This window comes from Centroberyx affinis, unplaced genomic scaffold (assembly GCF_046629955.1).
Source record: "Centroberyx affinis isolate AG114_WGS23_722 - 3 ecotype Tasmania unplaced genomic scaffold, CSIRO-AGI_Caff_v1 ptg000349l_1, whole genome shotgun sequence".
In the NCBI taxonomy this organism is placed as follows: domain Eukaryota; kingdom Metazoa; phylum Chordata; class Actinopteri; order Beryciformes; family Berycidae; genus Centroberyx; species Centroberyx affinis.
Genome location: NW_027279021.1, coordinates 9,735 through 35,741, shown reverse-complemented (window position 1 = coordinate 35,741; position 26,007 = coordinate 9,735). Strand labels below are relative to the sequence as shown.

The 26,007-nt window shown below is 42.3% G+C and overlaps 2 protein-coding genes across 4 annotated transcripts; one reads left to right on the top strand and one right to left on the bottom strand.

Annotated features, from left to right (window-relative positions):
* Positions 1-2,934: 2,934 nt before the first annotated feature.
* Positions 2,935-4,729, bottom strand: LOC139641161 (protein MIS12 homolog). Its single transcript, XM_071515427.1, has 2 exons — positions 4,322-4,729; positions 2,935-3,434 (listed from the first exon to the last, which is right to left on the bottom strand). The coding sequence occupies exons 1-2, from the start codon at positions 4,727-4,729 to the stop codon at positions 3,165-3,167; spliced, it is 678 nt and encodes a 225-aa protein (XP_071371528.1). The 3' UTR covers positions 2,935-3,164.
* A 104-nt stretch (positions 4,730-4,833) lies between these two features.
* Positions 4,834-17,929, top strand: LOC139641160 (protein phosphatase 1G-like). 3 transcript variants are annotated; one of them, XM_071515426.1, is made up of 14 exons: positions 4,834-4,879; positions 5,287-5,423; positions 6,263-6,332; positions 6,741-6,826; positions 8,621-8,750; positions 9,261-9,372; positions 9,920-10,149; positions 10,598-10,779; positions 11,181-11,312; positions 13,145-13,247; positions 13,676-13,807; positions 13,982-14,111; positions 14,503-14,602; positions 15,288-17,929. In XM_071515426.1, exons 2-14 carry the CDS (start codon positions 5,313-5,315, stop codon positions 15,492-15,494), a joined length of 1,725 nt encoding a protein of 574 aa, XP_071371527.1. In that variant the 5' UTR covers positions 4,834-4,879; positions 5,287-5,312; the 3' UTR covers positions 15,495-17,929. The 3 variants fall into 3 exon arrangements, with proteins under 3 accessions (XP_071371527.1, XP_071371525.1, XP_071371526.1); XM_071515424.1 differs by having other exon boundaries at positions 10,595-10,779; XM_071515425.1 differs by having other exon boundaries at positions 4,866-4,959; positions 10,595-10,779.
* Positions 17,930-26,007: the final 8,078 nt, after the last annotated feature.

Below are 26,007 nucleotides of genomic sequence, written 5' to 3'. Positions count from 1 at the left end.
CCACACTCTTTGGTAAATAACCCTGGCTAGGACCAGCAAAACATTTTTCTTTCCAAGTGGATTATGTACTATAATATAAATCCTGGTTTCTTAATCTATTGGTTGAGACCCAAAATGAGTCACAGGTCTATTTTTGGTTGGTGCCTACATAAACATGATAAGATTATTTTTTGAGCCTGAGTGGAGGCAGAAGATATTAAATTCTCATTTTCCAGTCATTTATGTTCTTCAGCTATTTGTCTCAGTTGTTTTCAGGGCAGCGTAGAAAAAAAGTAATATCAAGAACAACAACAATTCTCAGGAAATATTCCAAATATCCTGCCCCACTGCCCCACTTCTATGCAATATGGGTTACTTTGGAAACCTGACTGGCATGCACCAGTCGCACACCAGTGGTCTGTGATTTGAATAATTCCTGTTGCCCCTGCCAATCGGTTTGTCTTCTTTTTTTTTTTGTCCCCAAAGCTTCACGGGGGGTCGCAAGGCCTTCTTGGTTTTAAGGGGTGTAAGAAAACTTAAAAAAATATACATACAGTATATCTCAGCATTTCATTAATTTCTGTGAAGAAAAGAACTAAATGTAGTTGTTATTTTTAAAGTTTAGATGTTTTTCTAAGATATAAATGAGGATAAGGGTGCGGTGAAGACATGAACACAAGCTATATTCACTCTCTGCTAAACAGCCTCGTCCTGCATTAGAAAAGTTCACAGTTAAAACAACCAAAGAGCTAATAGAACAACGGCCGAGCGTCAGGGAGAAGAAAACACTGAATTTGTCTGAAATAAGCAAAATAAGTATGTATAGTTAAAAATAAATAATACAGAGAATTCTATAAAACATTCCTAAAAATATCAGGAAAACTAATCTCTGATGCAATATTCACATAATCTGCTCAATATTAATCCAAATTGCTCGTTTTACACAAAATTCCTGCAGTTATTGCGTTCACTATTTGGGTTAATTGTACAGTTATCAGTTGTTCTGTGCTGCTATTGTTATGCATTGAATATAATATGAAATATCCATAAAATATGTCACTTCGTCAGGGGTTGTCTGGTTACTCAGTGACAGAATAGGGGTCCCTTAAGGAAAAAGGTTGGGAAGCACTGATTTAGACAGTGGGAAAGGAACAAGTCTTCCTGCCTTCTGCCCAGTGCATGCTGGGATAGGCTGTAGCTCCCCGGGACACACGTACCGTCTCAGCTGTCGTCGTCTCAGGGTTCATGTCTGTTTAGTCTGTTATTTACGTAACGGGACACTATATCGATCACAGGGCTGCCACAGTTCAGAGAGAGACTGACAACACTGACTTCGCTCATGTTGTTCCTCTCTAATGATACATCATTTAACTTCTAATCTACTAATTGATCAGATCAACTCCTGTCTGTTCCTATGCTTTCGTATCAATATCACAACATAAGCAGGCAAAGACAATGAATGAATGAAAGCAGCAAGAGCGATAGAGTAGGAGAACCGGCTTTGGTGAGAAGTGATTCCTGTGGTGTCACATGTGGATCCAGAGGCAGGAGCCTGAACCACTGGAGTGTGTCTGGGCAGAGGTTTGTCTTTTTTTTTTTTAAACCTACTGAAACTAATCTCAACTTCATACAAATCCCCTCCAAAGGGTGCTGGAATCACCTGCTGAGTGAAAATCATGACACCTTGGGGCATCCTGATAACTCAGACGGCTAGGGTATAAATGTAGTATGTACAGTATATGCATGATGCAGTATGGTGTATGACATATACAGTACATGATGGTATGTAAAGCCCTTTGAGACTTAACTGTGATAAAGAGCTATATAAATAAACTACACTAGACTAGATTAGGGTACAAGCCACATACTCATGATGTTGTGGGTTTGAGCCTGTGGCCTTTGTATGCCGTCTCTCCTATCTCTCTACACTGTATTCATAGTATTCTGTTACATCACCACACGGCCATCTTGGTAGGAAAATAAGAGGTGACTGTAATAAATTAACAGTTGATTATAATCAAATGACAGCCACAGCCAATGAGCTGTGAATATGGTAAAGTGCCATATTGGTAAGAAAGGCATGTGACATCATGGGACTATGAAGACTATGATGACTACAGAAGAAAGGCTAAAGTGTTAAATATGACTAACTCAGCAGAGCCTTCTGTGGTTTGGTGGATCCTTGAAATGAAAATCCACCCCAAAACAGAATTCATGTGTACTGATGCCAGGGTAACAGAGAGAGGTCGGATAACAGGCACACAGAGAACAGGCCTTTTAATACCTCTTGAAATAAAGAGCCCTATGTCATTCTGTACATGTTTACTTTGTCAACAGTTCAGTATGACTGTCACTGTGGATGGACTGGAGTGGGTCAGTGATGCTGACAGGCAGAGAGGCAGAGAGAGCCCTCTGCTGGTAATTACCCTCCCATGACTCTCTGTACATAGGAATTGCTCTTTCTCTAGAAGACACAGGAGGGCAGTGGAGTCAAGGGTATAAGCAGGTACATGGTGGAAAACCACTGCGGGGTATTTAGAGTATCAGAGCATCTATCAGTCAAACTACCACTGAAATATATAGGATGATAGGGTAACAAACAGCAGGCTATACCCAACTGCTCAATTATCACTACATCACTATAGGAGTGTAAACCTGCCTAATCTTAGCTGATGTGCTTTTTTGATAATTTGTTCCCTTTTTAAAGCCAATACAAATCACTTTATGATATATATTCATATAGTAAGAGTAGTTTCAACAAAACGCAGGGTTTGCCAGCAGGTTTCAATCTTCTTGTCTTAGGGAATGAGCAGTATTACCATCTGTCTTAACCTGACAACTTTACTTACATCCATTACCTTGACAAAAATTTTGAACTGAAGCCCTGAGTTTTGAGGAACAGTGATAATATGCTGTGCGAAAGATAAACACATTCTGGAGTGTTAATCTGTAATTTATTTACATCCAAAAAAGACTCCAAACATAATGCAAATCTTGTGAGCATGCAGTGATTCATGAGCAAGTATGTGATGAAGACAGCATTAAAAGAGGCAGTAAATATTTTCAGTATAGTCTCCCAGATATGGTTTAATGTCAAGCCTTGCTGCTACGCATCTCTCCTAAATCCTCTTTTGTTTCTACCAGATAGGTTGAAAATAGACTCATACAAAAAATTTCACTTCAGTTCAGTGACGCGCCTTGTTGCAGATCTCCCCGATGGCGTCCTGCAGTTTCTTTACTGAGTCCATCACCAGTCGGAAGCTGTCGTGGAAGCTGCCCATACCCTCCTTCACCCAGGCCGCCTGGAGCTCTCCGACCCACCTCAGGATCCCGTCCAGCTGCTCCTGCACTTCTCTCTGCTCCTCCAGCTCAGCCAGCAGGGCCTGCCTGGCACACACTTCAGCCTCGTAGGCCCTCTGCAGCTCCGCGAGAGACGACTCCAGCCTCAGCACCTCCTGGACAGAGTGGGACCCAGGTCACAGCAGACACACATTTGCAGGAGATTATAAGAAAACTGAGGAAATAAGTTATATATGATTCTGCCCGTGCCATAAAATTAAACACATAATCAGCCTTAAAAATGAAATAGACGATAAAAACGGTAAGAACAATAGATATAAATGGCTGAGATAAACAAAATGTGCTGTTACGTTGCTTCTAAGTGACCACACAATCTTATTAGATAAAAAAATCTTGATCCCTTGATTATGATTTTTAGGGAGATACAACAGTTGTGGGACGTGGGACAAAGGAGGTAAAAATGAAGGACTGGACTACAAAAGTAGTGATGTTTCCCCATTTCAAGGTCAAGGCTAAGAACGCATAAACTTTTCTAACAGGGGAGCCATGGTTGGGCCACAGGTGATGATAGTATTATACATTATTTAGAAGTGTATGGATTAAATAGTGGCTTCTTAGGTCTAATGTCATCCAGGTGAGTGATCATTTACCTTGTGAACTGAGATATTGATTTGCAGTAAAATATCTAAAGTTTAGAGTACTTGGGAACCCCAAACTTTAAACCAAATTATGAAAAACAGTCAGAGAAAACAGTGAGGAGAGATGATCAAAATAATCATTCTTAAGCATTCTCACATTGTACCGACTTCTACTGCGTGTAAAATAACAATACTAGTGAAATTAAGCAATGCTCCATTTCACTAAGGCCTAGGACCTTTTCCCGGACCCCCAGCGGGCCCCTACCCTTGAGTCGCCTGAAAAGACGCTTTTTGTGTCCCAACTGTTGGAGCTTGCTGTGGCCGTTGAGTGTGTATTGGACAGCAGCAGTGGAGCAACAAAAAGCACTACAGGTTGAAAATAATCAGAACTATCTTTAACCTACCTGTATGCCTTGAGGGTACTTTCGGTGTGGCTGGTCCTCGGGCAGCAGGACATTTGTCGGTACCGAGAAGCAGCTGTTGAGGAGCAGCGCCTCCATCCGCTCCGACAGACGCTTGAACCGCTGCTGGAGGAACTGCTGCAGCTTCTGGCTGCACTCCCTGGCCTTGGAGCGGAGCAGCTCCTCGTCCCTGTTTGGGTCAGTGTTGTTTAGCATTCTCACGCACACCTTCTCCACGACGACTAAAATCTCACACAGGCAGTCCTGGAAGGCGCTGTAGATCCTCAGCATGCATGTCTGCGGGGTGAAGCCGAAGAACTGCGCCTCGTACATTTTTAAGGCCGAGGGAGAAAGATTGTCCCCTTCGTCAACTTGACAGGCGTCCATCTCCTCCTGCGTTTCCCGCGCCATATTGAATCATCGACGTGCAGATGTTACGGCAAAAGACATCATGACGTGCGACGTACGTCTCGAACGCGTCCCCCTCTACGTATAATTTTCCCTACCAAAGGGCATGCGCGCGTTCCCACTTCCTCTACGGCTTCGGGTTCTCTCTGAAAGGTCTGTTGATAGCGACTGCTTCCACACGTGCAGTTATTCCTATGTAAATTCCTCTATTTGGGACACAATTATAAGCTCAGGTTGGTTTGTTAGATAGGTAAAGTAACCGTCAATGTTGGCGCTTGATTTTAGGATTGCGCAGCCACTTGCACGATAGGTCATAGGTTACGACTTGGAACTTTAGCCGGGTTCGCTCTAGTTAGCATGGTGTTAGCTAGCTACTGCGTCCACTTTGTTGTTGTGTTGCTAACGTTAGCTAGCTAGCAACAACACTTTGCTAAGCTGGCTAACGCAGTTCATTGTTATATGCAACGTTAGCATACAGTTATAAGATAAAGATGGAGTTACGCCTGTGTCTCACTATGAGAACAAAAAGTCTTAAATGTTCCCTGCCGTCTTCTCGCCAGGTTGAAAGCCATAGAAGCCGACAACCATGGGGGCATATCTGTCGCAACCCAATACGACCAAGACCTCTTCCGATGGCGGCAACAGCAACATGAGCTACGGCTTCTCTGCCATGCAGGGCTGGCGTGTCTCCATGGAGGTAAGATGGAAAAATGAGGGAACTGGTGATGAAAGACGCCCCTCATTTTCTTGTACACAGAGAATACGGGAAAATGTCTGGTTGTGCTATTGATGCAAGGATAAAGAGTTGTTGGACATGTTTTTATGTATCCCTGGAATGTAGCTGGCTGGGTGAACCAGCTGGTATTTTTCCAAAGTAGGCTGTGACTTGTATCTCTATCAGTGCGCTAAACTAGCTTTTCTCTAATCATCAACTAAAGTGGCTGGTGAATTCCAAAATGCATCCTTCAAAATGTTTTTAATATGCTCAGTTATAACCAGTTATCCACAACCTTCACCAGCATATAGTTTGTGGCTGGTGCTTGCATCTCGTCTTGCTCACAGTGCAATGGCTTGAGCTTAACTGGAACATTTGGTAAAGAAAGTATTTTACTGCAGCTGATAACTGTCTGTAATGAGGATGCATGGTTTGTTGTGATTGGAGGGCCTTTTTTATTCAAGCATTCACAGATCGTGTTTGTTGGTCTCATTCAATTATGCCTCTCTCCCTGAGTGAACCCAACACCAGCTGCCATTGTTTACATTCCAACTGTTTATCAACCAATTAGTCGTAATGCACCAGCTCTGAGCGGAATACGATTGGGTAAAATAATAAATCAAATTGCCTTTTGCAAGACATGGTTGTAAGGCGTTTCTTTTTTGTTAAGCTTACATGGGAGTGATTCGGTAAAAGACATAGTCATGCAACCATAATGCCACAAAGCTTATTACTGAGAACAGAAACTCTGACATCTAGAATTTGTGACTTGCCATGTCATCTGTATTTTGATGTGTATTGTTGTGTTTGCTGTGTCATAGGATGCTCACAATTGTATCCCAGAGCTTGATGATGAGACAGCCATGTTTGCTGTGTATGATGGACATGGAGGTAACACCCACGCACATAGTCTTGTATTTATTATACTTTTCAAGGCCTACCATTTACTGCATTCATTCACTAACCACTAACATTTCACAGTACATTTTGACTTACCCAAACACTCTACTGCTAACACTGAAAAGTATCACATCACAAACTGTTGAAAAAAATCCTGTCTTTTCCAGAAACAATCACTTCTCCCAAAAGTCACACTTGCCCTCACAAACATACCAATCAGAGATGTGAATGCCCCCCCCCCCCCCCCCCCCATTTTGGGAACACAACACACCTATTCTTTCAGAGTCTGTTTCCTTGTTTTCTCTCTTATTTATTGTTTTTTATATTGCACACCTCTCTAAGTAACACATGAACACACACCTGTGCTGAGCATTCATTTCCCTTTCTGTTCCCCTCTAGGTGAGGAGGTGGCCCTGTACTGTTCGAAGTACCTTCCTGACATCATCAAGGAGCAGAAGACCTACAAAGACGGCAAACTGCAGAAGGTGAGCAGCCGTAGAAACCACGGCATTGTGTGTTCAAATTTAAAAGGGTGACAGTTGCTATTCCTCATCTTCCTTCTCCCCAAGATTCAATGGTGCCGTGAATTTATTCTTCATAGTGAACCAGAAGTAATTTGTCACTAGTTTCGTGTTCTTTTCATGCTCCGTGCTCTGAAATTGGCATGAGACATGCACAATGTGCTGACATGTATGTAAGATGTAAGATGAGCTGGAACAAGACATAATTTCTGCCGGAATGTGTTTTTTTGTTTTGTTTTGTTTTTCTTCCTATGCTCAGTCTTTTGAGCATACACATTTAATTGATTTCTATTGGGATATTGCTGTTTTACTGCTTTTTCATGTTCATGTTCCCAGCCTCAATTGTGGTCCATTTTGGAGATCGAATTCGTTATATCTCAATGCTAGATGGTCATTACAATGTGGAGAAGTTGTGGAAATTTAGTACTTTCCAGGCCTTGGAAAAGATTTGCAAGATGATAAACATCCCAGATGTTTTGGGAAAGTCATGTCCATGTGAATCTCTTTCACTCTTTGTCTCTATACTCACTTTTTGAGAAGGGAGACATGGTGGAAAACTTGCAACACTGCGACAAAAATGCACGCTATTCTGGCAGGATTGACAAACTTGCACACGTCATTACATTACATTATGTCATTTAGCAGAGGCCAACAGTCCTACCAATACCTGTATTAACAATCCTACCCATACTTGCATGTAAAGAATCACACCAATGTTTTGGCCTTGGGATGTGCTCGCTCTTTTCTGTGGTCTAATTCACCCTGACTAGAATTTGCCAAGCATTGTAGACTGTGTGTGTTTATTGGTTAGACCGTGTAGTCAAACTTAACCACATGGCTTCCAAAATTGACCGGTAGCTGGTGTTAATTTTTCACCATGAGGACAAAGTAAAAGTAGTTTATGTGTGAGGAATCATACTTTTTTTTATTATTTTATTTTATTTTATTTTTTTATGTTTATTTATGTGACAACACACATTAATCAACATTTCTGTAAATGTGCCAGTGTTTGCCAGCTGGCTAATTTTCAACTGTAGTCCTTGTGGCAAGATGTTTTAAAACCTATAAAATGATAAAAAATACTTAGGTGTGGGAAAGCGGAAGAATCTTGATAAGGTGCCAGTCTTTCACAACACATGTCTACACGTCTACACAGTTCTGTACATAGGCAGGTTTGGCCTTCTGTAGCCTTGCTAATGTGAATACTTAAATTTACACAACCATTACATATTTGCACAACCTGTCCATGTGCTGTAAATTCACATATTTGTTTTTATTCATATTCTCATCATTCTCATTTTTTATACATTGTATGTTTAGATGCATATAGAATTTTCCCTCTTATTTCATGCTGCATTTCATATTTTTCCATACAATACATCTCCTGCAATCATTTTTTCCGTTGTCCCAGTTTCACTGCTGTTATTTCGATGCTGTAATCCATACTTTTCCTCATACTTTTCAGTCATACTTTATTCCTAACATGTTCTAGTGATGCAGTTGTGTTGTATGTTTACATAACTCTTATTTGCAATTTTCTCATTTATATTCTATTGTCTTTGCTGTATCCTATGAGTTTCATCTTATCTTGAGGTGTTGGCTTTGACACCTAGTCCTTTTACATTCAGTCAGCCGGTTTCATTTGAATGAATCCATGTATGTGTTTTTGCCTCTTTGTGTACTGTATGTATGTATTTATGTTGCTGTTGGGTTTGTTCAGCTATGTGTGTGTCTTACCTTTCTGTGTGTTCTTGCCAGGCTCTGGAGGATGCCTTCCTGGCCATCGACAGCAGAATGACCACAGAGGAAGTCATCAAGGAGCTGGTCCAGATCGCTGGACGGCCCACTGAGGAGCCGCCCAGTGAGAAGGTGGCAGAGGAGGATGACTGTGAGTAGACTTCTGACAGTAAGCTGTAGTAATGGGTATAGAAAAGTGATACCTATGAGCACCATACCAATATTGGTATTAAATTTTAAGGCTCCAAAACGATTTACAAACCTTTCACATGCTGAATTCAAACATTCAAAAGAGGATTGTGAATAATCAAAATCAAAGTTGTTGGGTATTTTTCAGAGAAGCGTCACCACACACCTCATATTGAGAACCAGAATAATGCAATAAACAATGTAACACAATTAACAATAAACAAGGAAAGTGGTCATAGTAATACTGTAACTATGAAACGATAGCACAGCAAACAGAAATATCAGACATACAAAGGACAGACAAACAACAAATGCAGCGTGTAAAGGAGAAGGGTTTGTGCTGCTTTGTTTTGTAAAAAAAGTGATGTAGAAACCTGATGACAGAACTTGTCTAAGTGTCTCTCTCCATATCACTCTTGCCTTTCTTCCTCTAAACCCTCTCTGCCCTTCTTTCTCCTCTCGTCCTCTCCAGTGGACACGGAGGAGGCAGCTTTGCTCCATGAGGAGGCCACTATGACCTTAGAGGAGCTGCTGGTTCGCTACGGCCAGAACCGCAACGCCGTCAAACATGCTGCTGCAGTCAGGTAGTTCAACAAATCGATTAATTTCTCTAGTTTGCTACTCTGTATTATCTGCCCTGTGTGTGCATCTGTTTGGAAGTTTTGGACACATAGCATTAATTCCTGATTAAAGGTCCAGTGTATTGGCAGAATGGTGCCCCCATGGTGAAATTTTCATCACCCCACCACTGACATGCTTATATAGTGATTTTACTGTATTTGAATGAATGCATTGCCCATATATTTATCTACTGTAGCTGTATGTCTTTATTTTTAGCTTTTGATACAGGGGATAGTTTTATAGGTATTTTGAGGCTGTAAAGGGTTGTTTATATTGTAAACATTGAACTAAGAGAGAAATTTGCAATACATTAGTATTATTAGTATTAGTTCTCTCTGCAAGTCAAAATTTTAAAGAGCAAATGTAAATATACCCATATTTCAGATAGTCAAATAAATTCCAGAAGATAACTTTCTTGGGATTTGCTTGGATAAACCCTTCCATGATTTCTGTCCCTGGTGTTATGAAGCTGTTTGACTCCTCTTTACTTCCTGTGTTTTTTGCCCCTAGTGCGGCAGCGAAGAAGGCCGCCTGCCCTCACACTGGGGCCACTGGAGAGAAGGGGGAAGAGGGTGGGGGAACAGAAAAGAAGGAGGGGCTGAATGGAGAGGTGGAGGAAGAGACCAATGGGAAGGCAAAGGCAGGAGAAGGAGGAGCAGGGGGCTCCAAGCTGCGAGCCTGCCGGAGAACAGGAGGAGGAGGAGGAGGAGGAAGTGATGGCAGTAGCGTGTCCTCCTCAGGTATGGATCTGTGAAAAACAGCCGCCTTTTCAACTGTAACACCGTCTTTTTTTTAAATTAGGGTTTGAAAGAGTTTCAAGGGTCCTATGGTCATGAAACTTTTAAATGTAATGGGTGCATGATGGACCAAACATCTAATTTTAATGTAGTTAGTAGTAATTATTATGTGATAGCAGCAATATTTTCTTTGTACATGCAGATTGCAAACTTTAAAATGATAAGAATGTTCTTTTCAACAAGATAACGCATCTTATTTGTTAAGTTTGCATTCACAACCAAAAATGTCAAAGCTCTTAGGAAAAGATGCATCACTCAAGGTAAAATAATACTGCGCTCTGACCACCTCTCCTCCTGCTTGTCCTTTCTAATGTCCACTCCTTTCTTCTCCCCTCTGCTCCCTTCTCCTCTTTGCCTCCGCTCCTTTCATCCCCTCTTTCCTCCCCAGCAGCAGCAGACTGTGGAGGATCAGGAAGCTCCAGTGGAGGAGAAAAGGCTGGTAAGGCAGAAGGAGATGCAGGTCCCTCCTGCTCCTCCTCGTCCTCGCAGGCCCCAGCGGACGGCAAGTCCAGGTTCTTTGATGACAGTGAGGAGTCAGAGGAGGGAGAAGAGGAGGAAGGCAGCGATGAAGAGGTGAGGGAGTGGGTGAATAGTGTTTGGTCTGATTAGGTGGGTCTGATTATTGTGGTGAGACAATAAATTTATGTATAGAGAATCACTGAATTGTTTTCAAAGCCTGGATGCCGATTGAATATGGAGAAAAGCGATGTATGCCAATGGATAGAAATGACATTTCTATTCAAGTCACCCATGGCCATTCATGATACGTTTTGTTGTCAAGGAGCAACAAAAGCATTGGAACAGTTTGAGACTCAACTCCACCACCTCTAGACACTAATATACCATTCTATGTGGAATTAAATAAAAGTTTAGATGAGAAACTCTTTGGGATTTTAGCTAAAAGCTTATCTTCTAGACCCCAACCGATGAATCAGTGTTGGCATTTTAAATGTGTTTGTGTCTGTCTTCATCAGGACGGCAGTGAAGAGGAAGAGGGTGACAGCAGCGACATGGAGGAAGAGGAGGATACAGAGGAGGGAGAGGAAGACTCCGAGGATGAAGATGAAGAGGAAATGTGTCTACCTGGAATGGACGGCAAGGAGGAGGTGTGTGCGAGGGGGGGTCCTGCATGGATCAGAACTAGCCAAATGCAACTGACAAATCAACAACTTCAAGGAAGACTTCGCCATCTTTTAACTTTATCTCCATATATTGGTCCTCACTAATACATGCTATGAGACGGCACCATGTCTGTCTACTGGCTGTGTGTCTTGGAGACGGGCTGAGGGAAGTCCCAAAATTCACCCACCGATGACGTCATCGGCGGGGATTTCCAACTCGTAGAAACTACAACCGTTCTCTTCCTGGTCGCAGTCTGACTGCCCGCCACCGGGCGGAGACAAGAATCCAGCAAGAGAGCGGTTGCAGTTGGACATAAGGTTAAAAAATGGCAACGTGTTCCTTTTAATGAAAGTATAATTGCATTACAAACTCCTGCAAGCAGTGTCAACAAAATATAGTTCCTAATTTCAGGGATATATGCTGCTTTGAGTTCTGATTCCTTTCAGATTTAAAGGTGAAATTAAAGCTGAAGTGTTGCAGTATGAGTCAGTTCGCTGCCTAGTAGAACCACAGTCTTCTTGCCTTGCTCAAGGGCATCTCAACCACACGTATTGAGGGAGGGGAGAGTGTTGCTCGTTCCCTTCCCGAACCACATTTTCCCCGCTGGTCCAGCAATCAAGCCGGTTATCTTCCTGTGACGGTCACATGCCTGTTTTCTAAACTCTAGGCTACTGCCACATTGAATGGTCTCCCCTCGGTCAGTAACTTACACCAAAGTATCGTTGAACAAGGCAATTGCCCCCTAACTACAACAGTAGTAGTACTTGGTGGCTGACAGTAGAGGACTGGTTGTACTGGGCAGCACCTAGCTGTGGGTGTGTATCTGTATGAGAGTGAAGCACAGTCTTGCTGGAAAAAGAGCATGCACACACAGAAAACCTTCCCTGGATGAAATATTGTCCATGGACGATAAAAACAGTGACTGGGAATTGTTGAGAAACATTGTGATTATTACTACTTTAAGAGTGGAAACAACAATGCTGAATCACAGATAATGTAATTGTGTTTATGAAACAGGCGCAGGAACAGAAACGTGTAATGACAGATCTCACTTCCCAGCATCAGACGTGCTTGCATGTGTTGTCAGGAGAATGGAACATTGTAAAAAGTGACGGCCGTAGCTCCATATGCGCCTGTCTGGTACAGGAAATTATTGTAATTTTGATCTACACTGAGTGTGCAAAGTATCAGGACCACTTTGACCTTCCATTGTTGAATTGCACCAGTTTTTAAACAGTCCATGTTGCAATTCTCTCCCAGCCAGGCTTTTTCCTGGTTTAAAATGGTTCTTTGACGGTGCCTCTGTCGTGTGTCAGATGATGTCATATACTAATTTGCATCTTAAGTGGCATCAGCTGTACCAATTTCAGAATGTCTGCAGGTTTCATCAAGGTAAATGTAAAAGGTTTCAATAATTAATGCCAGTTAGAAGCAAATATCAGACGAATTTCTCCACTGAAATGAATGTTGGAAAATGAAAAACTCCTATCAGAGTGTAGCTCTGCATGACTGGGCTGATTTCTCGTCAGAAAATCAGTGCACCTGTACAACTGAATTGAGGACTTATAGGCTGTATTTGGCAGTATTCAAGGAGTTTTGAGGACTTGAATATAGGTAATAAAATATCTAAGAAATTTAAGACTTCCAGGACCAGCAGGCACCCTGAATTTGTTGCCACATTCACCTATTTTTGTAACCCTTCCCCCACAGTCTAAAAAAAGTAGCCACAAGAGCAGGTGGTGCTAATATTTTGTACGCTCAGTGTACAACAGAATGGAGGTTTAAGAACTCATCACCTCTCTTCGTGTGTCTGCAGCCTGGCTCAGACAGCGGCACCACAGCTGTAGTGGCTCTGATCCGAGGGAAGCAGCTAATCGTGGCCAACGCTGGAGACTCTCGCTGCGTGGTGTCTGAGCACGGTAGGTCCTCACTTATAACCTTTTTATTGAGATTGTGGAATTTGTGCAAATCAAGCAACATGTTTATCAGTTAAGACACAAACTCTAAGGAAATACTGAATGTGTAGTTTGAATCTGCCAGCTCGCATTTCAGGAAGATGTCAAGGTTGTTTCTGCTTATTGATAATGTACCTTGAATTGCATTTATTGCATAAACTCAGGTTGATTGTTGGCAGTGGTAATTTGATCAGGCTATATTGTGGTTGTCATGTTGCTCTCCCCTTCTCAAGAAGTACAAAATTCTTGATTGCCAGCAGCCATTGAGCAGGATTATGGCTCTGACATGGCCACTGAAAAGTGTAATGTCCCAACTCCCAGGTGTTTTAATAAATGGCTAATAACAAGCAATTATTTTTGATTGAATGATCTTGCTTGCTGTGTGGCTGTAGGCAAAGCTGTAGACATGTCATATGACCACAAGCCAGAGGACGAGCTGGAGCTAGCTCGCATCAAGAACGCTGGAGGGAAAGTTACCATGGATGGACGGGTCAACGGTGGACTGAACCTCTCCAGAGCTATTGGTACGGCTGAATGTGTGTGTGTGCAAAGGCAACCTCCAACTTGGTCACTTAAGGAATCAGATTTTCCTGAACTTAAATACTGAAAAACATCTTGGCTACTAACAAATTAATCTCTGGGCTCCAGACTAACTCTCTCTCTCATGTGTTGACTGTGACTCTCTCTCTCTCTCTCAGGTGACCATTTCTATAAGAGGAACAAGGCGCTGCCCCCAGAAGAGCAGATGATCTCGGCGCTGCCAGACGTCAAAGTTCTGACGCTCAACGAGGAGCACGACTTCATGGTCATTGCCTGTGATGGCATCTGGTGGGTAGCAGTGCTGCTGGTGGCTAGCAGTGTGTCCCACCATTTGATTATTCCTTCAGATTCATGACCGTCTTTCAAATTTGACAGTTGATTTTTTCTTCACACTTAGAGCTGAATTGTTTAAAATGTATTTTGCTTGAAGAAAACAAAAGAATAAGCCTACAAAGTAAACTGTCTTGAATTCAAGCTAAGCAGTTAAAATTAATTTTATGCACCATAAGACTGTGTGTGTGTGTGTGTGCGTGTGCAGTCTAGGCATGATGAGTTGAATTGAAACAATCTTTTAAACCTGCTATAAGCGGTTGCCAAACGCCCTCTTAATACACCTGAGTTTGGTTTGCCATGTACCTGTCCATTAACTCTGTTTCCACACCTCTCTGTCTGTGTGCAGGAATGTGTTGAGCAGCCAGGAGGTGGTGGACTTCATCAGTGAGAGGATCAAACCGGACCACAGCGGCAAAGCCAGACCCCTGACCTCCATAGTGGAAGAGGTGAGAGGGCTCCCGTTATGGACGCACTAACACTAGTATAGGATATTGGGCTGATACCAGGCTAAAACAGTGGATCAGAGTTTCCCAAAATATAACCTGATCCCAAGAAAGGGATTTGACTTTTTCACTCATTGGAGGATGTTCTAACCCTTCAATGCATGCATTTTTGCACTGTTACAGAGTTTAAAAAAAGATATCTACCATTTGCTATTTTATAAATATGTTTGGTTTGTTTAAAGTGTGAGAATGATGAGCTTGACGCCTTGATGTGCCGATACGACTTATTACTGCAGGCAACTTGGCGTAGTTGTAGAAATGAGAGTAGCCAGTCATATTAGACTCTGGTAACAGAGACACCACACCGTCAGAAAAAATAACGGACGGTTATAGCAACACCTTGCTTAGGAGAGCCAAGTCTGCCATTTAAAAGGCCAAGCTGCTGAATGCAGCTGTCACCTGAATTCTGGTAGTTGGCAAACTGCAGCTGTACTGTATGTCAGCTGTGTGTTGTAAGATGGGGACGGTCCAAATGGTACAACAGGATGTTATCTGTTGTTCAAACTAAAACATAGGTGCAGTTGATTGCATGGCTGTTAGTTTGCCTATTCCATTTTTTTTATTTTTTTTTTATTCATAAACTCTTTACTGCCCGTTTGATTTCAAACCCCGCCTCTCCTCCCGGCAGCTGTTGGACCACTGTTTGGCCCCCGACACATCTGGAGATGGAACAGGATGTGACAACATGACTTGCATGATTATCACCTTCCGGTCACACCCCTCCTCCGCTCCCAGCCAATCGGACGATACAAAAAAGAGGAAGCACCAGGAGGAGGCAGAAGGGATAGAGCTGGAGAAGAATGGAAATGACAGCAAAAAGGCTAAAAGTGACTAAAGGAAAAGGAAAAACTGTCCCAGAGGGAGCAACTGGTCCCATGCTACCCCAGAAACACCAGAGACACATTCTGTTTAAAATTAAATCCTTGCCTCACAAAGGTTAAATCCACCCTAAAACAGAATTTACACATGCTACACTTATGCTCAGAGATTAATTGAACCAAGATCATAGGTATTATTTTCTTTTGAACTCTGTTTTAGGTGGATTTTCACTTTAATGTCCCCCTCCCTTTTTCTTTTGTTTGGTGTTGTTGGAAAGATGCTGGACTCACTTTTACTTCCTTTAATCCACAGAAACAGAAGAGGCCTAAATAGCACATCATTCTCCATGTGTATGTAACTAGAGGGAAGATACAGAAGAAACTGTAGACAGTAGCCAACAAAAATTGGTGTTAGGTATATTTCTAAACACATTTTACAGATGCCTCATCATCACTGGAGACATGCTCTGCGTTCTATTATGTTAATGTCAAGTTGTTAAAATCTAATTTTCCAAGTGACAGTTACAAAGTTTCCAGTAATGGAACTTTGAGGATAGCTCCAGTAGTGATCAGTGTCTCAGATCGCTGTTCACGGTTCACAAATTTGCATTTTCATTGCAGATTTTGCAACATGAAGTGCCCAGTACAAGTTGGTGATGCCTTTCCAGCAAGAAACTGCACAACGCTCTTGTGGGTGTTGTGTCCAAATTACATGTCACTAATTGTGTCACAAGAAGGTGCCATACAATCTCTGAATTGCTTTCTCGGTTGCCATTTTGCATCCCCAAATGAATTCAACCCTTAACACAAGGGACCCAAAATGGCTGCAGACAGGAGTTTTGGCATTCAGTAGACGCAAACAATAGAAAGACTGATCCATATTGCCCCTTGAAGGGAAGAATGGGAGAGGACACGATCCTCATGGGTAGGCCAAATTTAGGATGCATCAAGCAGTGAGAATAGTGCATTGGTGCAGTCTCTAGTGGACCAAGACGTCACACTGTCACACTGTTACCCCGTTTCAGATTCCTCCCCAATGTTGATATCCAACCCCGAGTTTCTTCTATGGGCACAGTTTCTGTGAGTGACACTTATGAACTCGACTCCCTCCCAGAAGGGGGAACTGAAGGATTTTGGGTACTTGCTCAGTTGCTATAGTTTGTTGCCATGTCTTTCCTTTTTTTGTTCTGTTTTTTTTTTATTAGCACCCATTCACATTCTGGCAAGTGATGACAATTTTCAACGATGTGCTTTTTTTTTTTCCTTTAGGCTTGTTGGTCACATAACACCCTTTCATTTACCGTAGATCGCTGTCACCCTGCTTCTCTCTCATTACTTCCTGCTTTGTGACTTGTCTTGATCACATCCCTGAATTTTGCCCTAGCCCAGACTGAAGAAAATGCTATCTAGGGGTTTGTGGGCTAGTACACATTTCATCTTCAAAATAAGATGGCAGGCATACAGAGGCAAGTCTCACACTTGTAACTATTTTCCTATGTAGAGAGAGCTTGTGACCTTTTGCTACCCTTTAGACACTGCTGTAGCAGAAAGTCCTGGGGCTCTACCTTCCTCCGCCCCTTTCACTCTCCCTCTCTCCTCTCCGCTTTCCATTGTAACATCTTTTAAAGACTGACTTCTAGGACATGGTGTGTTAAAGTAAAGGGTATTTCCACTCAAATGTTTTTTTCTGTTTCTGTTAAATCAGTCCTCTGACAGGTTTTTAAAAATCCTTTTTGTGAGCACATTCTGAAAATTCCTGATGATGTTGGACTATGGAGAAGACACACTGACGCTGTGTTTGAGTGGAAATACCCTTTAAAGTCCAGAGCACTAAGGCAGTGTAACTGTTCAAAACATTTGTCTTTTTTTTTCTTTATTTGCCTAAGCCCCATTTAAACCATGTTGTGTGACTGTAAGTCTGTTTCTAGTGTACTATCTCGTCACCATGCCCTTTTTTTCTGTACATAGTTTTTTCAATACTTGTAATTGAAGAAAAACAAAATGCATTTTCTTTGTAATTGTGACTCAATGTGACATTTTGGTGCATACTCTTTTGACACCAGTATGTAAGTACATACAAATACATTTTTTTAAATAACGACACCTGAATTCCTGTCTGCTTCTTTAATGATGCACAGCGCTGCAGCAGCCTTGTAAGCTAAACCTCAGATCTTCAAGAGGCCTCTCTGATTTTTATCATGAAATTCTATTCTTCCAAAAACCTTTGCTTTTGTCTTTTTATTTTGGATACATTTGAAGCAGAAGTTGTGGGGGTTTTTTGCACATTTATTTTGAGGTTTGATCAGAACACAATCAGGCTTTCCTAAGGTGGGATTGGCAAAATTGTGACCATCCTACCATCTTTGGAGGCTGATCATCGGGGTGCTTCTATTGGTGATGCAGGGTAAAGGGCCTTGAGTACGTTTTGTTCAAATAAACTTTGATATACACACACAACAAAGAATGATGTCAATGAAACCAATTTGTCAAAAAAGGCTAAGACTATAATCACAGCTTTATATTCTGACTTTTGGTCAGTTTTTGGCCAGTGGTTCTCAATCCAGGTCGTTTGGTACCCAGACCTGCTGCTTTTCACTCTAACATCTAATCAGGGACTGATTTACACCTGGGATGGTGAATGTAATTAACTAGGTGGTGGGACTGGAGGTGGCACTGGAGAACCAGAGCCCTGTAACAACATGCCCTCCTTGACTTTCCCTCAGTACTTGCCTGGTGATACGTAGTACATACGTCATGCGAGTGGCCACACACAGAACAGGAAGCTGGGTCCAAGGGGAAACGGAGGACATGAAACAGAACGCACTTGCATTATAATAATAATGATAATAGTTACACAGAGCAGTGATTACTAAAATATCACAGATGACTTTGATAAATAAGTCTAAATCCTTATGTTTGCTTACTTACACTTACAGTATATATTGCTTGTGACAAGAAATTACGAATGATGGCAATGCATTCTGGGTAAGATATGCTCTCTGAAGTCTACATTGTTGAGGACTCGCTCCCTTGGCCCTCGAAGGGTCGATCTCAGAAAGTTCACTTGAGTTAAGATGGCAGAGGGGAAGTGGAGGAGTGCAGGTTCAAATGACTAATGAAATGTGGCCCTGGACTGAGAACCAGCCTGTCATGCTAAAAACATCAAAGTATATGTGATTTCTCTCCATCTTTGTACATATGTTGCTCTGATGAACCAATGGCAAACTTCATCTGACAACAAATCAGTGAATCAGTGAAGAGGATGAACAGCAGGATGACCAACGTAGATATCCTGTCCAGGTCATCTATGTTGTGTGTTGATGACATCATATATAGTAATGATAATAATAATAATAGTCTTTATTTGCGCAGCAGCAATTCAAAAAGTGTAAACAAATAAAACAGGACATTAATAGTCCATAATAAATTAATAGTAAATAGGACAAAGAATTGAGAATCTAAGACTGACTGGTCAGTGAGGAGTTTGGATTATGATGTAACAATGTTTCCATAGAACTTCCAGAGACAGAATCCTGGCTGTGGTGTGCAGAGCGGTCAGATCAACTTTGAGAATTGCATGTAGCAGCATGAATACAAGCTTCATTGTGAATGTTTTTTTGGAATTCGTTGGAGAAAGTCATTGATTTCTAGTAACATCAAGTGACACACAAGGTACGTGTATTTATTTTACTAATTTATTTCTGTCCTTACCAAAAAAAATCATAATTCTCTTCACAAAGGCAGGCACATATTCTCCAAATCTCCAAATACCATCCCAGTTTATCTGAATGTGTTTCTAGGTGTAACGTTACTGTTGACTGTCATGTCGTATGAGACAGGATGTGACTAAATGTTGTGTCCATATCCATCCTCTCCTGCTCTCCTCCCAGCAGCAGGTGTCCTCTACTCCCATGGCAGTACAGGTCTCCTCCTCTGCCCCTGTTGAGGACTTCCAGGTGGTCACAGGAGACTTGCTCACCCGCAGGTCCTGCAGCTACCAGGTGCAGTCCTTCCTGGGGGAGGGCACCTTTGGAAAGGTTGCAAAGTGCATTACCATGGACAGCAACCAGACAGTGGCAATGAAAATTATCAAGAACCACAGGAATGTAATGCGCCAGGCCAAGCAAGAGGTAGATTTGATTGATTGATTGATTGATTTTATTGTTGTCCTGCATCTATAACATGCCCAGCCCTCATGAGCTTACAAGACACTATTTTGCAATGAATGAAAGGAAACAAAAGCACACACTCGCAGGTCCGCGACAAGTAGAAAAACGAAACACATACAGTAACATAAGTATTGACTTAAATAGGCCTGCAGGCCTAGACAGGAGTATAAACCTATCTAAAGCACAGTCATTCTATTACACACCATGACATAAGCTAAGGAAAATCTTTGCAATACAGTGTATTATTCATCATATTTATGAGTATAAGACATTTTGCCTTCTCCTCCTTTATATAAACTTAAAACAAAAAAATCCTCCTTACAGAGCCATCCTAACATATTCTAATCAACACCAAATTTTTTCAAACATGTCTTCTCAAGTCACAGTATGTAGTGCAATAAAATACAAAATGAAATTCATTTATCAACATCTGAGTTGTACCATGCTTGTGTTAATACTCTGTACAGTAGTTATATCAACTGTAGAGGCAACAGAAATTGTCTTGGTTTATCCCAGTTACAGTAATGTTGTGCCATGTTTACACTGTCAACCAGAGTTAAAAAAGAAACATAAAAAAACAGCTGTAAAGATCTCCCGCTAACCTCTCATATTCTCCAGGTGTCCATCCTTAACAAACTGAGAGCGTTAGATCCAGACACGTGTAACTTTGTTCGTTGGAACGGCTGTTTCATCGACAGAGGATACATGTGTCTGGAATTTGAGATTTTGGACATTAGTCTTCGAGACTTCATGAGGCAGAGACATTTCCAACCTCTGCCTCTGAAGGAGCTGAGACCGATCCTTCAGCAGGTACGGTGTACTTTCTTCCCCTCTGTGTTCATACACTGTTTGAAAATGGATACTGATGGAATAAAGTTGACCTTCTCATAAAATGAATGTCTGTGCTGACTTTTCAGTTGGCCACAGCACTCAAATACTTGAAGACTATGGGGATAATACACACTGACCTGAAGCCTGAAAATATCATGATGGTGGACCACAGACAGCGTCCTCACAGGGTCAAAGTCATTGACTTTGGCTGTGCCTTTGATGTTTCAGAAGCCAGGTTGGGTTCATGCATTCAACCCCGGTGGTACAGGTGAGTCACTGACGCCATGACTGATCTCTTATAGTTTCCATCGCTGATGTAATCGTTCTTGTTGGTCTTCTCTCAGGTCTCCAGAGATCATGTTGAGCCTTCCCTTCAATGAGGCCATTGATATGTGGTCTCTGGGCTGCACGGCTGCTGAGCTCTTCCTTGGGTTTCCACTCTACCCTGGGAAATGTGAATATGACATGGTCAGTATTGTACTGAAGTCTGTTTTCCCTCTGTCTCCTCGTAGGCTTTTGATTTCACATTTTAATGAAAGAATTGTCACCATGTGCTGATTTATAATGACATTTTGTCAAGTGTTTTTAATTATGCAGTTATGTGTGATTTTTTCCTTGGTCTGAAAAAGTGAATGAAAGGAAAGAAAGGAAGGGAAATGTGGAAATGTTTTTTCAGGAAACTAAATAACCTAAAGTATACAACCATTTTGCTTCAACTGGGCTAAATTGCCAGACTACCTCAAATTTGTTCAAAATTTCATATATCAGACAGACATAATCTTTATCTAGGAGGTTTGAGCTATACTTTGCTTTCAAAAGTGCATTCATTCTGTCTTTATTGGCAAACCAAGACCAGGTCTCTTCAATACATCTTAATGAGATTTCACAGTGTCTGAATACAGTGATAGAAAAGAGTGATTTCAGTGTATTTTTCCTGGCTAATTTTTATTATGGAAGTGAATGGAGACATGAGACAGGAAAACCTCACTGAGAGCGTGTGACTTAAATTTGTGTTGTGTCTTCAGATGAGGTATATAGTGCAGACTCAGGGTCGACCATCGGACCATCTGCTCAATTCTGGAGGAAAAACCCGGCACTTCTTCCAGAAGACAACCAGCTCCACCCACCGTCTCTGGAGACTCAAGGTAATTTGATCTAGCTGACCTGCAGAGTTTCCCATACATAGACAACTTTGTAAAAAAATATTTAAAAAAAAAAAAAAAATTGTGGCGGCCAGTGCTAATATTGTGACAGGCCGCCACAATTTTTATTTTTTTTTCAATATTTTTTTTACTATTTAATTGTAGAGCTGCGTGTAGCACATTGATTTGCTCAGCCCCTACTTGCTCTGTGCACTCTCTCTCTCGCTCTCTTTCACTGCTGCTCTCTCTCTCTCTCTCTCTAAGACCTAGAATTTCTTTCTGTGCACCTGTCTGTCTGTCTGTCTGTCTGTCTGTCTGTCTGTCGGCCTGTTTCTCTGTTTGCCTGCCTGTCTGTCTGCCTGTGTCCACCCATCTGTCTGTCTGCCTGTGTGTCCATCTGTCTCTCTGTCTGTCTGTCCTAGTTTACTGTATTCAGGATATAATTGCTAACTACAACACTGTCTACTCAGACACCAGCAGAGTACTGGAGGAAGACCGGGACCCAGTCTGCAGAGACCAGGAGCTGCAGGTTGAACTCCCTGAATGACCTTAAGGAAGTAGGTGATCTCTTTTGATCGTTCAGCTTCCAGGACTTGAACATGAGATAATTTGCTAATTTCTCAAGGATATCTTACACGCAAGGATTTCCAGGAAGTTTCATTCACTCGCTCTGTTTTCATGATCCAGGAGATTTTAAATTTGTTTATTCAACTTGCAGGTCAGGTCAGGTGTTGAGAGAACTGCAGATGCAGCGTACACTGATCGGTATGAGTTTGTGAACATGCTGAAGAAGATGCTGCACTTGGATGCCAGCAGACGCATAACACCTGGTCAGGTGTTGGAACATCCTTTTATCAGCATGCGCCACCCAGAGAGCTTCCACCACAGACATCAGCCATCTCTGCACCAGCAGGCCTCCAGCACCACCCAGCATGCCCAGCAGAGCACCTCCCGCCAGGTTCACCCTGCTGGGATGGGTAGCAGGGCCAAACTCCATCACCGCAGCACCAACACACATCCCTCCACCAGCCAGAGCCGGGTCAGGTCAGTGAAGAGGGTTGAAGTTGAACCTGTGGAGAGGGGCAACAGGTAGGTGTTGTATTCAATCAGCAATAATCATCATCAATAATCAATGTTGATTATTAAGATTCAAGAGATTAAAATATCCTTTGATCTCTGCACAAGCAGAAAAAAACCAGAAGAAAAAGGGCAGGTTTGGATGTTGTAAGGATTGTTCACACACTGTTGGGGTCAATTCATCAATTCACTCAGATCAGGAAGGAGATTTTGAAAAAAGAGTTCCTATATACAATCTACAAAGAATTTATTTGGAATGATAACTCTATTATCATAACGTAAATTGCATTTTAAATTTACATTTGACATGCGTGAAATGAAATTTAATTGACCCAATCCCTGAATAAGGGGCAGATATTCAGGTTTGGTTTTCAAATCGGATGGTGATGTCTGTTTGCATTACAAATTTGTTGAATAATGAATTAATAATTAATTTAACTTTCTATATATCTTTGCTCAGCAACACCAAGCCACGTCTGCCCACCTCAGGCAGCACCCAGGCAGCCTCCAAATCAGGCCGACCCAACCCAGTGGTCATCACTGCTTCCCACAATGGAAGAGACAGAGTTAAGACTGGATCTAAGAGGACCAGGGTCAGGCCAGATGCTGAGAGAAGCAAAAAGAGAGCGAGGACTGACACTGAGGCCCTCGGAGCCATGGCCAAGGCCAAAAACACCGCCCCCAAGCCCGATATTGAGAGAAGCAAAAAGAGAGCCAGGACTGACACTGAGGCCCTCAGAGCCACGGCCAAGGCCAAAAACACCGCCCCCAAGCCCAATATTGAGAGAAGCAAGAAGAGAACCAGGACTGACACTGAGGCCCTCGGAGCCACAGCCAAAACCAAAAACACCGCCTCCGACCAGAGCCGAAGTCAGGGAACCCATGGCGTCACCCCAACATCCTCATCGTCCTCTGGTCAGGCTCGTGCAGCTGCACAAGGTGTAGTGAGAAGTGGCTCCCATCCAACTGCTCACAATGGCAGAGACAGGGTTAAGACTGGATCGAAGAGGGCCAGGGAGGAGGCCCTCGGAGCCATGGCCAAGACCAAAAACACCGCCTCCAAGCCCGATGCTGAGGGAAACAGAAAGAGAGCCAGGACTGAGACTGAGGCCCTCGGAGCCATGCCCCAGGCCAACACCACTGCCTCCACCTCTCAGACTGGCACTCTTTCCCCTGAGGCCCTGGCCTGGTACAAAACCTTCATTCCAGAGCTCTTGCCCTGCTTCCACTCTGCTGGGCTCAGCCAAAACAGGGCTAATCCTGGAACCAAGCCTCCCTGAAAAGGTAAGCAGGTACAGAAAATGAATGAATGAACTCTGTGGAAAAGGTTGATTCAGTATTACATGGACCGACTGAAATGTCCCCTTATTCATTTGTTAGACTGATTAGATTGATAGCTTGTCATTCCATCAGCTGTCATACTTCATCCAATCAGGACGAGCTGTTAATAAGCCTTTAGTGACTCTCTTGCTGCATGTAGTTATGCAACTTATTTCAGAGCGACAAATTGTTGCCTTCCAATTTATAGTTGAATTCCCATCAAGTATTCATATAATGGTGAAGTTTGGTCAATATGGTGTTATACTACTGCCATGGCTCGCAATAGTAATCACGCAAGCAAGTAGCCCTTTCTGCTCTAAGCTGGGCGTGCATGTGCACTTGTAGTGTAATGCCAAAGATAATGAGATGCAGATGCACATCATCTAAAGCCTGTCCTTGTAAGATCAGTCCTGCATTGTCTTTGCCCAGTAGTAACATTTGATACCTATTTCACCAGTGGGAATAATTTATACAGCAGTTGTTCTATCAACAGCTGAGTGATTGTATTTTGGTTGAGAGAATTATAATAGTAGTTAACAGAATATTCTTTGTATTTTAAGTGGAATCATTTCATTTCATTATCATTTGTGTGGCAGTATTAGATAATATATTTCTTTATATGTTCTTATTGCAGAACTCCAAGCTCAGCCCCGAGTCACAGCTCCAACCAGCCTGCTCTGACTCTGCCTGCAGGACAGCTCCCTCTGCTTTCCACCTCCTGCTGGTCTTCACCTGGACTCCACAGCAGAGTTCGGAATGGTTCACACGTTCACTCACTCACTATTCCCTATGGAGTGTTTGTCAAATAGTGAACTATATGGGCAATGATCAAAAGAAGTTTTAGATACTACAGTAAACTTCATCGCTTCAAAAAATGCGCCAGATAATCCTGTGACGTACCTGAGCACGCCCAGCATCTCATAAACAAACCAAGCACTCATGACAGCTGGTTGAAATCAGGTATCAAGTTCAAGATTCAAGTTTGAACACTACAAATAAATTGTTGAATGTCTAATCATGTGCAAGTGAGGTTTTGTCAAATAAGGTGCTGCCTCATGGTAGCAAGCTGTTTTGGTTTGGCAAACAATAAGCTTGTGAGCTAACGTTAGCTAACTCACAAACTAGTGACAAGCACGACTCGTCTTTGGTGAGACGCGATCGCATTGCATTGTGGTATACAGGAGAAACTGTAGGTTACACAGTGAATGAATGCAGTTCGTAGCACTCTAAATATAGACGCACACCACACAGCTGTGATTTATAGACTGCAGAAACAGTGGTCAGTTCACATTAGCCCACCAGTCCTTTCTAAATTCCTTGGTCTTGTTATGCCTTCAGAATAATGCAAACATTAGATAAGGCAAACACGAAAGGACACAGGGCTCAATGAGGATCACACACAAAACCACTCAGTCCGACAGGGACACATGACACACAAATGCATAGCCAGTACATAAACCACAGATACAGCCTTCTAGTTCAAATAGCCTACAATCTTTCGCTTCTACAGTCTTTACCTTTTTCCCTGCACCTACATACCTCACATTCAGTTTCTTAGTGCAACAGGAACAAAGAAATGCACAGCTATGTGAATTGTACATGTTGGTGCATTCACACCATCTCTATGGGCTACCTGTGTCTTATAATTGCCTTGTATTCCTGATTTGTTCTCTCTTTATTAGCCCTCCTGTGAACCATCATCTACAGCTTCCCCTGCTGCTGGACAAGCTCCTGCATCTTCTGTCTCCACAATCCAGCCTAACGGACTGTCAATCTGATTTATATCTGACTTATATCTTATTATTAGAGCGTTTCCATTTTCAGTGGCAGTCCTGTTATAGTTGTTACACAATCTTACTCCATGGCCAGTACCATGTAATTCTTTGACAACTGTTTTTTTTAGAATAGGCGGGCATCTCACTATAACAATGGTATGGAAGTCACTGCATATGTTCAGTCAACACTGTACTACATACATGAAGTAGTGCCTA

Excerpts from the sequence above, each read along its gene's own strand:
- LOC139641160 (XM_071515424.1), top strand. The coding sequence starts at position 5,313 with ATGGGGGCATATCTGTCGCAACCCAATACGACCAAGACCTCTTCCGAT. Across the intron at positions 13,248-13,675 it reads CTGCGTGGTGTCTGAGCACG|GCAAAGCTGTAGACATGTCA; the intron begins GTAGGTCCTCAC and ends GTGTGGCTGTAG. Across the intron at positions 14,603-15,287 it reads TGACCTCCATAGTGGAAGAG|CTGTTGGACCACTGTTTGGC; the intron begins GTGAGAGGGCTC and ends TCCTCCCGGCAG.
- LOC139641161 (XM_071515427.1), bottom strand. The coding sequence starts at position 4,729 with ATGGCGCGGGAAACGCAGGAGGAGATGGACGCCTGTCAAGTTGACGAA. Across the intron at positions 3,435-4,321 it reads AGTACCCTCAAGGCATACAG|GAGGTGCTGAGGCTGGAGTC; the intron begins GTAGGTTAAAGA and ends CACTCTGTCCAG.